At 39.0% G+C, this 12,462-nt stretch overlaps 1 protein-coding gene across 1 annotated transcript in view; it reads right to left on the bottom strand.

The window, feature by feature from the left end:
• Positions 1–12,462, bottom strand: part of MCM9 (minichromosome maintenance complex component 9) — a 168,443-nt gene that overhangs the window by 22,728 nt on the left and 133,253 nt on the right. Inside the window, exons 8-10 of the mRNA XM_006839887.1 lie at positions 6,793–6,995; positions 5,667–5,870; positions 4,152–4,234 (exon numbers count right to left, since the gene is read on the bottom strand). Coding sequence (XP_006839950.1) covers positions 4,152–4,234; positions 5,667–5,870; positions 6,793–6,995 — 490 coding nt within the window. The remainder of the gene's footprint in view (positions 1–4,151; positions 4,235–5,666; positions 5,871–6,792; positions 6,996–12,462) is intronic.

Raw genomic sequence — 12,462 nt, 5'->3', positions numbered from 1 at the left:
GAAGACAACTATCTGGCTGACTGATTGGAAGAGATCAATATTTGTGCCCATTCCAAAGAGAGGTGACCCAACGGAAGACAGAAATCACTGGACAATCTCTTAAATATCTCAAGCAAGTAAAGTTTTGCTAAAGGTAATACAGAAACGGCTACAATCATACATTGACAAAGAACTTTCAGAGGTTCAAGCTGGATTCAGAAGAGGCCGTGGAATGAGGGATATCATTGCTCATGTGCGATGGATCATGGCTGAAAGCAGAGGATATAAGAAAGATGCTTACCTGTGCTTTGTTGACTACACAAAGGCTTTCAATTGTGTAGATCATGACAAGCTATGGACAACATTGTGAAGTATGAGTATTCCAAATGCTTAATTGTGCTCATGAAGGAATCTGTACCTTGACCAAGATTCAGTTGTCCGAACAGAACATGGGAACACTGAATGGTTTAAAATTAAAATATGAGTGCGACAAGGTTGTATTCTTTCACCATATTTATTCAATCTGTATGCTGAGCAAATAATCCGAGAAGCTGGGTTATATGAAGAAAAATGTGGCATCAGGATTGGAGGAAGACTCATTAATAACCTGCGATATGTAGATGATACAACCTTGCTTGCTGAAAGTGAAGAGGACTTAAAACATTTACTGATGTAGATCAAAGAGCACAGTCTTTGGTATGGATTGCATCTCAATGTAAAGAAAACAAAAATCCTCACCACTGGACCAAAAAACAACATTCTTATCAATGGAGAAAAGACTGAAGTTGTCAAGGACTTCATTCTTCTTGGATCAACTATCAAGTCTTGTGGAAGCAGCAGTCAAGAAATCAAACGACATGTTGCATTAGACAAATGTGCTGCACAAGACCTTTTTAAAGCGTTGAAGAGCAAAGATGTCAGCTTGAGGACTAAGGTGCATCTGACCCAAGCCACGGTATTTTCAGTAACCTCATATGCATGCGAAAGCTGGACAGTGAATAAGGAAAACCTTAGAAGAATTTGTTTTTGAGTTATGGTGTTGGAGAATACTGAAAGTGCAGTGGGCTGCTAAAAGAACCAATAGATTAGTTTTAGAATAAGTGCAGCTAGAGTGATCCTTGGAGCAAGATGGCCAAACTTCGTCTCTCATACTTCGGATACATTGTCAGGAGGGACCAGTCGCTGGAGAAGGATACCATGTTTGGTAAGGTGGAGGTTCAGAGAAAAAGAGGAAGACGCCCAATGAGATGGACTGGCCAAGTGGACTGGCATCGATGGACTCAAGCGTGGCAATAGTAGTGAGGTTGGCCCAGGATCATGCAGTGTTTCATTCTGCTGTACATAAGGACGCTATGGGTCGTTACCAACTCGATGGCACCTAACAACAACAACATTAAGACACAATCATACAACATCAGCAATAATAATAATCTACGTTTGGATACATAGGCAGATAGGCAAACTGAACAAGTATTAGTAGGTGGACAGAACTACACCTATTACCATACATTGGTTTGGCAGAGGACATTTCTATGTATCTATCTGTATGTGCTGCAGATATAGCTATATATACAGCAGAAGAATCAGAGCGCAGAGTTATGAAAACTTCTTAACTATAACCAAACACCTTGTGGTAGTAAGTCACTGGGCTTGTGGGCTTAGGACTGAAGTCTTGGGGACAGTTTACTCCATTGGCATAGCATAGTTTTCAAAGCTAATGTTCTATACCCTACTGTGGTGAGTAGTGGCTGGGTCTTTAAAGCTAGTGAGTAGCCATCTAAGATGCAATTGGCCTCTCTTTGTCCAAAACAAAGAATAGTGAAGAAAATCAAAGACATATGGAAACAAATAGTCCAAAGGACTAACAGACCACAAGAAATTCGGCCTCCTTAGTCCTGAGACCAGAAGGACTACATGGCACACTGCTACCATTACTAAGCACTTTGAAAGGGATTACAATAGAAGGCCCTGGTCAGAGAGGCAGAAAAATTTGGAAAGAAACTTAAAATTGTAGAAAAGACCAGGCCTACTGGTCTGATAAGAGACTGGTGGAATCCCTGAAACAATGGCCACTAGTCAATGTTTAAGCCTGGAACTTAGCCCCATGGCTCCACTTTCAACCAACCAATGCATAGTCCTATAATGTGAACAAGAGCACTAAATGGATACATACTCCTCTGAGATCAAAAGAACAGCTTTTGCAGCGATAAAGCTCAAGCCTTTATGCCAAGAAACTTGAGACAGCTAGCTGGCCGGTGGACTGGAAGAGATCTATATCTGTTCCCATCACAAAGAGAGGTGACCCAACAGAATGTGAAAATCATTGGACAATCTCATTAATATCACATACAAGTAAAATTTGGCTAAAGATCATTAAAAAATGCCTGCTACAGTACACTGGCAGAGAACTTCCAGAGGTTCAAGCCAGATTCAGAAGAGGACGTAGAACATTATTGCTGACGTCAGAAGGATCTTGGCTGAAAGCAGAGAATTTCCAAAAGATGTTTACCTGTAACTTATTGACTACACAATGACTTTTGATTATGTGGAGCATGACAGCAATGGGCAACATTGTGGAGTATTCTGGAACACTTTAATTGTGCTCATGAGGAACTTGTACATAGACAAAGAGGCAGTCATTTAAACAGAAGAAGGGAAGGTTGAAAAGGTTTAAAAATAGGAAAGGTGTGCACCAGGGTTGTATTCTTTCACCATATTTATTCTATCTGTATGCTGAGCAAATAATCTGAGAAGCCAGATTATGTGAAAACAAATATCAGGATTGGAGGAAGACTCATTAACAACCTGTGACACGCAGATTATATATATAACCTTGCTTGCTGAAGGTGAAGAGAACTGAAAATACTCACTGATGAAGATCAAAGAGCACAGCCTTTGGAATAGGTTGCACCTCAATATAAAGAAAACAAAAATCCTCACCACTAGACCAATAAGCAACATCCATATAAATGGAGAAAAGATTGACGTTGTTGAAGACTTCATTTTGCTCAGGTCAACCATCTACACAAAAGCAGCAACCAAGAAATCAAACATGTATTGCACTAGGCAAATCTTCTGCACAAGACCTCTTTAAAGTTTTCAAGAGCAAGGATGTCAGTTTGAGGACTAAGGTGTGCCTGACCCTGGTATTTTCAATACCCTCATATGCATGTGAAAGTTGGACAGTGAATAAGGAAGACCATAGAAGAATTAATGCATTTGAATAATGATGTTTGAAGACAATATTAAAAGCATAATGGACTGCCAAAAGAACAAACAAATATGCATTGGAAGTACAGCCAGAATGCTCCTTGGAAGCCAGGATTGCCAGACTTAGTCTCTCATATTTCGAACATATTGTCAGGAAGGACCAGTCCCTGGAGAAGGATGTTTGATGAAGTGGAGGGTTGGAGAAAAAGAGGAAGACCCCAAAGAGATGGACTGGCACAGTGGCAGCATCACTGGGCTCAAATGTAGCAACAATTGTGAGGTTGGTGTAGGCATGGGCAGTGTTTTGTTCTGTTGTGCATGGGTTCGCTATGAGTTGGCACTAACTCGATGGCACCTAAGAACAACAACAAAGCTGAAACAGGAAGCAAGAGGAAAGGAGGAGGAATAGAAATAGGAACATAGGGAGGAAGTGGGAAAAGAGACTCTACATTGTAGGAATTGTAATCCATGTCTGAAACAAAATTTACATGAATTTTTATTGCACTCAAATCACAATAAAAAGTAAATATAGAACAAAAACAAACAGATCTATGTGGGATCAAAGTGACAACAGCAACTCAAGAGATAAGAATGTGGGAGGGCAGTAGCTTTGTTACTAGGGGTGGAGTGTGAGAATGGCTGCACTGGAGGAATTTCATCAGTGTCCCTGAATTGCACAAGGAGAAATATTTGTTTGGTGTGTATTCTGCTGTCTCTCAACAACCACTGAATAAAATCAACTAGTCTTTTTTTTCTCTAGAAAGGTATCATTAGAGTTCAACATTGTTGTTGTTGTTGTTAAGTGCTGTTGAATCCATTCTGAACCATAGCGACCCTGTATAGGGTTTACAAGGAGCAGCTGGTAAGCTTGTGGTTCAAACAGACTTTGCAGTCCAGCGCATTAACCCACAGCGCTACACCAGGACTCCTAGGTCCAACATTAGGTCACAAAGAACACCTACCTGCATTGAGGACTCCATCACTGACACTACGGTGATAGCATCTTCCAAAGTTACAGTATCACGGAACATCAGGCGAGCATGAGCTAAGAAAACAAACCATTTGAACTATGAAAATAGGAACTATTCTTTTTTAAATGAATATTTGACGTGATAAATACAATTCTCTACCTGACCTCACCCTCAACAATTTTTTTCATGAAGAACAAAACGTCTACAGTTCAACTAGCTTTGAGGTTGTTTCTCTACTAATGGCCCTAGTTTTTCTGCACCATTCATGGCAAATTTTGTGTATTTATGTAATAAAATACTGTGGGTTCTAGACATGTAATTCATATTCATCAACTTTTAATTCTGTTTTTATTATAAAAATACAAAAAAAAAAATTAAACCTCATTTCTCATCTCTGGCCTTTCTCTTTATCTATGGTCTATGAGCTTTTCAAAACTACCAAATTAGCAAGCCTGAATTTTAGATATTTCTTGCCCAATATTAGCTAGAAAAATCCTTGAAAACAAGAAAGTTTTATAGTACTTTTTATATAGCTTATATTATTTCATTACATAATACTTATGTTTAATACTCTGCATAGTTCATGTGAATAATTTTTATTTAAAATAAAGAATTATTTAACAATAGCTAAATATAAAAAGGGCTGACATGCATATTAGCTGTATGTATGCAGGTTAAGTTTTATACCAAAGAGATCAAATTAGGCATATAGCATTGTTAATTTGGTTATCACATGATGCAGTGGGGTGGGGGTTGTGGTTTGCAACTGGCAACTAGAGAGCAAGAATCAGAGATGCTATGCTAGAAACAATTCCAAATATGGAACTATTCCACCCAAAATGTTTATAAGAGTTGCCATCGAGAAACAAAGCATCAATAATAAGGTTTTCAGAATGATGTCTTCAGTTACAGGAGGCCCTGAGATGTCACAAAGGTTCTTCTTTCTTAATGATACTATATTCCACTGTACACCCACAATCTCCTCCCAGAGGGCCAAGATTTCACAGCTCAGAGCTGTGATGGACTCCTGGTGACTGTAGGATCAGCAGTGGACTACAAACTACAAGATCATCAGTTCAAATCCACCAGCTGCTCCTTGGAAACCCTAATTCAGGGTCACTATGAGTCGGAACCGATTCGACGGCACTTAACAACAATGAATGAGAACCTAAGGAGTTCCTACTATGTGGTGCAAAAGGTTAAGTGCTCAACTATGAGTTGAAAGATTGCCAATTTGAACCCACCCAGAGGTACCTCAGAAGAAAGGCCTGATGATCTGCTTCTGAAAGGTTACAGCCTTAAAAACACTAGGGAATGCTGTTCCACTCTGACACACATGGTATCACCATGAGTCTGAACGGATGGGACAGCAACAAACAACAACATGAGGACTTTCGTTGTTGGTATTGTTGAGTAGGGACTACTCCTGTTCATCTTTAAATCCAGAGTACCAAGCTCCTGTCATACATACACACAGGAGGCACTCTTCTGTTAAATGAAACAAACCTTCTGCTAATCGTATCAAGCTTTCCAACAGGCGGATAGTTGTCCGGGCTGCATTCCGGGAGTCACTCTGCCGTTGCATCTGGTAGTACCGGAGAAGAACTTGATTACCCACATCAGACAGTGTTGGTTGTAGATTCCTAATGAGGCAGAAGTAGGCTTTCATCTTTTCCATGCTCCAAAGTTTCTCTGATTTGCTTGGGTAATCTGTATATATCAGGTAACAGGTTAGTCACTTTTAAGAGGAGGCAGACATCTCATTTTAAAGAGTTGGTAAAGTTCTTGTAATCATTTTATAAAAAAAAGGTGACCTGCAGGTTTGTGGCTGTTTAAAGCCAGACTGGAGTCCTGGTGTGGCGCTGTGGGTTAATGCACCAGACTGCAAAGCTGTTTGAACTGCGAGGTCGGAGGTTCAAGCTCACCAGCTTCTCCTCGGAAACTCTGTACAGGGTTGCTACGGGTCGGAATTGACTCAACAGCACTTAACAACAACAAAGCCAGACTTGTTCTTTGCTCATATAACTCTGGAATATGCAGTCTTAGAATCTAAGCTTATTATAGGCAAACTTCCTAGAGAGGCTAAAATTATTTAAAATAATGATGGTCTTCCTATAGTAAGAGTATTTGAGTCTATCTAATATATTTTAGAGAGAAATCCACATTTAGAAATTTCTCTTGCATTATTCTGTCTTGGTTTCTTTGTGTGCCAAGAGGTGAGTAGTAATTATATATCTTAGGATTGCCCCATCATTACCAAGGACATACTTCACAATGATGAGATTTAATCAATGGCAGGTAGAGAAAGGCTCTACTCCTTTTGCTCATTATTTTGGGGCCCCCTGGTGGGTGTGGTGCTATAGGATAAGCATTGGACTGCTAACTACAAGGCTGACAATTCAAACCCAACAGTTGCTCCTTGGAAACCCTGCACAGGGCTGCTATGAATTGGAACCAACTTGATAGAACGTAACAGAAGAACTAGCTCCACTAGCTTACTGCTTTCTGTCTAATCTTATCTCTATTGTCCTGTTAGGTAGATTACCTTGGCCATTTGCTTCATATTCCTCAAATGTAATTTATTTTGGTTATGGCTAAACTTTGCCCCTCTGAATAGTTTGTCTTCACATACCTTTGTTTTCTAAGATAAAGGAGGATATTACACGATCCCAGTCTTCATTCTTGGTATCAAGCAAAACCAGAATCAGGTCAAAGCGACTTAAGAGTGGGCTACCAAGTGCGATGTTCACAGACACAGACTCATGGGGGTCATACTGCCCTTTAGGGTTAGTAGCTGCCAGTATGGTGGTCCTTGTGTTCAGCTTGCACACGAGACTACCAAGAAAGAGAATAGAATTTACTGATTGAAGACATTCAATTAAAAGCAAGATTAAACTAGCTAATAAAAAGGGGCTGCTGTTGTACTTTGAAAATCTAGAGAAATTTTTATGAAAGAAAATATAAACAATACAAAGGGACATCACAAAAACTGTACACTTAAACTTACCTTTTAAAAGAGTAAACTGTTCACTTAACACTTCTTAGCCCCTACCATGAACAGACCCTGCTAGCAGGTGCTGCGAGGGATATAAAACTAAAACACAGATGTTGTTCTTAAAGAGCTTGCAATCTACTAGCTATAGCCAGTTCAAAATTTATGAATACCAGCAGAACACTGACTGATAACACTGCTGGAAGATGAGTCCTTCAGGTTGGAAGGCACTCAAATGTAACTAAGGAAGAGCTGCCCCATCAAAACAGAGTAGACCTTAATGACATTGATGGAGTAAAGCTTCTGGGACCTTCAGTTGCTGATGTGGCATGACACAACATGAGAAGAAACAGCTGCAAATAATAGGAACGTGGAATGTACACAGTATGAATCTAGAAAAATTAGAAGTCGTCAAAAATCAAATGAAATGCAAAGATTGATATCCTAGGTATCTGTGAGCAGAAATGGACTGCTCATATAGTCCACTGGGAACGCCACATTAAAGAGGAATGGCTCATGTTCATTGTCTAAAAGAACACTTCATGATTCATCTTGAAGTAACATGCTGCCAGCAAAGGATAATACACGCCTACAAGGAAGATTAGTTACTCTATTATTCAAAATTATACACTAACATCTAATGTCAAAGATGAAGAAATTAAAGATTTTTATCAGCTCCTAAAGTCTGAAATTGATCAAATACATAATCAAGATGAATTGATAATTACTGGTGATTAAAATGCAAAGGCTTGAAACAAACAAACAATAAAAAACACAAAAAAATGATCAGCAGTTGGAGGAGTAAGGTGCACCTGACACAAACCATGGTATTTTAAATGGACTCATAGGCATGTGAAAGTCAGGCAATGAATACGGAAAATGGAAGAATCAATGCATTCGAATTACGGTTTGGCGAAGAACACTGAAAGTACCATGGGCTGCCAGAAGAACAAATCATCTTGAAAGAAGTACAGCCAGAATACTCCTTAGAAAACAAGGAAGGTGAGACTTTGTCTCTTGTACTTTTGGCATATTGTCAGGAAGGACCAGTCCCTGAAGAACAAAATCATGTTTGGTAAAGTGGAAAGAGAAAGAACCCCAACAAAATGGATTGACACAGTGGTAGCAATAATGGGCTCAAACATAATAACAATTGTGAGGATGGTGCAGAACCAGGCAGTGTCTTCTTCTGTTGTGCATACGAAGTCACTATGAGTCAGAACCAATTCAGTGAGACCTAACAACAACAGGTGGAAAACATGGATTTAGTGATGGAAACAATGCTGCATATCTCATGATACAATTTTGCAAGCCCAAAGACCTTACTAATTGGAAACATGATGATAATACAAGGCATAATATGGAAAGCTCTATATATAAATGTACAAAGTTCCCAAGAGAAGTAAAGATGTTGTACATTCACTTATGTGGGTGGGAAAGATCTGAGAAACATTATGAAGCAGCTTTGCAATGGTTCCTTCACACCATCTGGAATTTTTTCAGCAAAGAGAGTACATATTTGTGGAGAGTTTGGACAAGGATGATTTAGTAGAATAGTTTAGTGGCTAAAGTAGAAATTTTCTGTGTGTTCAGTTATGTTATTTTTGATTTTCCTAAAATGGAAAGAAACAAAACAGAAAGAAAGAGAAGCAGAATGGACATCAGGGTGATGGGAGTAGTAAAGAATTGATTTAGCTTAAAGAACAGGAGTATTGATGGCATGGTGGATTACACACTGGATTGCTAACCACAAGGTTGGCAGTTCAAATCCACCAGCTGCTCCACAACAGAAAGATGAGGCTTTCTAATCTTATAAAGATTTACACCTCAGAAATCCTATACAGGGTCACTATGAGTTAGAATCGATTTGACAGCATACAACCAACCACCAAAGAACAGGTTGGGGAACTTGAAGAGGTTTTGGCTTTGTGGGCAAGTTAGGCAGGGAAGGACTGGCATTGACAAGACAGGAGACTACTGCAGTGGTATGGTAGGGGGTCAGCATGTCCCACATGGAGCAGTGCAGTGTAAAAATGGAAATGACATAACAGATACTGTTTTCAAACTTATTAATGATAGGCAAGTCCTCACATAAATAGGACAAATTCACTGAAAATAAAACTAGTAAAACTCTTCTTTGTAAATCTGAATGTTCCCCATTCAATCCCATTGTTATTTATAGAGGATGTCCGCTCCCAGCAGCACAGTGATCGGTTTCCAGTTGGTTATTAACAGTTACCTCATACCCTGCGATAGGAAACATTTCAGAATATTTATTTGCAGCAAATAGCACACGAAAACACTCATTAAAACTGAGAAAGGCATACATACAAGTACTTTCGTTGAAATCTAAATTCCCTTTGAAAAAATTACTAAAAGGGAAATTTTTTGAATAAATACTCATCTTACATGTTTTTTTTGTCATTGTTGTCAATATGGCTTGTTTAGAACATGGGGTCTCCTTTATCATAAAAGCACCGTAACAAATGGTTTCTAATCAACCCTGCTGATTAAGTATTGGATTGCTAACTAAAAGTTGAACCTTGGGAGAAAGATGAGGCAGCCTGTTCCAGTAAAGACTCACAACCCTGAGCCCCTCTAGGGCATTCTATTTGTCCTGCAGGGTCACTAAGAGACTAAACGGACTCAATAGCAGGGGGTTTATTTTTCTTTTTTGAATCCAGTACCTGAAGCAAGAGTGTTTAAATTTATGGTAAGAGAGGAATATTGCTGTGATCCTGGCAATTAAACAATATAAAATTATATATGAAATACTTTTTAAAAATTATTTTCAATGCTAGATAGAACTGTTCTCGCTCTCTCTGGTCAACGAACCTCTATGGTCATTTCCTGGAGGAGATGGAAGCTCAACATAGTGCTGACCAGACAGTGCGTGTCACCATCAGCAGTGCATCAGTCATAAATTATCTGTACTATGCAAAAGGGCCAACCAGTTTGCAAGGAGAAATGAAACGGCATTAAGTACAAAAATCTGAGCCTTTGAATTGTTAGATAGAAAAAAATGCTTCCTGGTTCCATATCTCACTTTAAATAAAGTTAAATAAAGTGCCTTACATTAAGAGGGAAGCCTTCTGCTTTAGATGGCATTAAGGAAGCTGCCATTACATGGAATCAAAGCAGCACAGAGGCAATGAAAGAAAAACCCCAACAAACTGGACCTGAGAAGTATGTCAAGAAAAAAATTTTGATATGTTACTGTTGTTGGTAGGTGCTGTCAAGTTGGTTCCAACTCATAAAGACCATATGTGCGACAGAACAAACACTACCCAGCCTTGCGCCATCCTCACAATCGATGCTACATTTGAATCCATTGATACTACATCATGTTGATGGGGTCTTCCTCTTCTTCGCTGACCCTCCACGTCACCATATTCACTCCGGGGACTGGTCCCTTTGATAATATGTCCAAAGTATGAAAGACAAAGTCTCACCCTCCTGGCTTCTCAGGAGCATTCTGACTACACTGCTTCCAACATGGATAAGTTTTGTCCTCTGCAATCAACGGTATTTTCTGATAACATAATTCAAAAGCAATGACTCTTCTCTGGTATTCCTTATTAATTGTCCATCTTTCACTTACATATGTTGTTGTTGTTGTTAAGTGCCATTGAGTTGGTTCCGACTCATAGTGACCCTGTCTAGGGTTTCTGAGGAGTGGCTGGGGAGCTTGAACTGCCGACGTTTTGGTTCAAACCGATTTTGCAGTTCAGCACATTAACCTACAGTGCCACACCAGTACTCCACTTCCATGAAATTACCACTTGCAATTGAAAATACCATGGTTTGAATCAGGTGCAACTAAGTCCTCAAACTGACATCTTTGCTCTTGAACACTTTAAATGGATCTTGTGCAGCAGATTTGCCCAATGCAATGCAATGCACCATTTGATTTCCTGAATGCTGCTTTCATGACTGTGGATAGTGGATCCAAGCAAAATGTAGTCTTTAACCATTTCAATCTTGTCACCATTTATCATGATGTTATTTATTGATCCAGTTGTGAGGATTTTTGTTTTCTTCATATTGAGGTGCAACTCATATTGAAGGTTGTGGTCTTTGATCTCCATCAGTAAGTACTTTAAGTCCTCTTTACTTTCAGCAATCAAGGTTGCATCATCTGTATATCACAGGTTGTTAATGAGTCTTCCTATATTTCTGATACCATATTCTTCATATAATCCAGCTTCTCTGATAATTTGCTTAGCATGTTGCAAAGTGCCTTAAACTCAGTTCAGACTCGTAACGACCCTACATAGGGTTTCCAAGGAGCGGCTGGTGAATTTCAACCCACCTTGCAGTTCAAACTGACCTCACAGTCCAGTTCTTATGCTACAGTGCCACACTAGGATGTCAGACTGAATAAATATGGTGAAAGAATACAACTCTGGTGCACACCTGTCCTGATTTAAAACCATTCAGTGTCTCCTTGTTTTGTTAAAAAAAAAAAACACACACAACTTGCCTCTTGGTCTATGTACAGGTCCCTTATGAACACAATTAAGTGTTCTGAAACACCTATTCTTTGCAATGTTATCCACAGCATGCCATGATCCACACAGTCGAAAGCCTTTGCGTAGTTAATAAACCACAGGTAAACATCTTTCTAGTATTCTTTGTTTTCAGTCAAGAGCTATCTGACATTAGCAATGATATCCTTCATTCCACATCCCCATCGGAATTTTATTTGCATGTGATATAATGATATTGTCCAATGATCTGCACTGCTCATGCTGTTCTCTCTTGCTGGTCCTAGGGTCCTTTTCCCATTGTTGTTGCTGTTAAGTGCCATCAAGTTGATTCTGACTTATAATGACCATATACAGGGTTTCCGTGCATGTGAAATTCCACAGCTGGTGAATTTGAACTGCTGAACTTTGTGGTTCAAACCGATCTTGTAGTCAAGTGTTTATCCTACAGTGCCAACCCAGAGCTCTCATTTTGTCCACAGAATCCTTCATGTTGCAAGTCAAAGCTTGGATTTTTTCTTGAATTCTTTTAGCTTGAGAAATTATGAGTATGTTCTCCCCTTTTGGTTTTCTAACTGTAGGTCTTTGCTCATTTAATATTTGTCTTTTTTTTTTCTTTCTTATATTTTTTTTTTATCACCATTATCTTTATTGATATAGAGAAATATAACAGATTCTTTTTTAATATTATCTTTTTTTTTTTTTCACGGAATGTTGTGAGCAGTTTTTTATTCTCTCTTTTTTTTTTAATTTAAGGTTTTTATTGTGGATTGAGTGAAAGTTTACAGGGCACATCATCAGTTTCACATTCAACAATTCATAT

The sequence above is a fragment of the Chrysochloris asiatica genome, unplaced genomic scaffold (assembly GCF_000296735.1).
Source record: "Chrysochloris asiatica unplaced genomic scaffold, ChrAsi1.0 scaffold00027, whole genome shotgun sequence".
NCBI classification, from domain to species: Eukaryota; Metazoa; Chordata; class Mammalia; order Afrosoricida; family Chrysochloridae; genus Chrysochloris; species Chrysochloris asiatica.
This window is presented reverse-complemented; position numbering and strand designations above follow the sequence as displayed.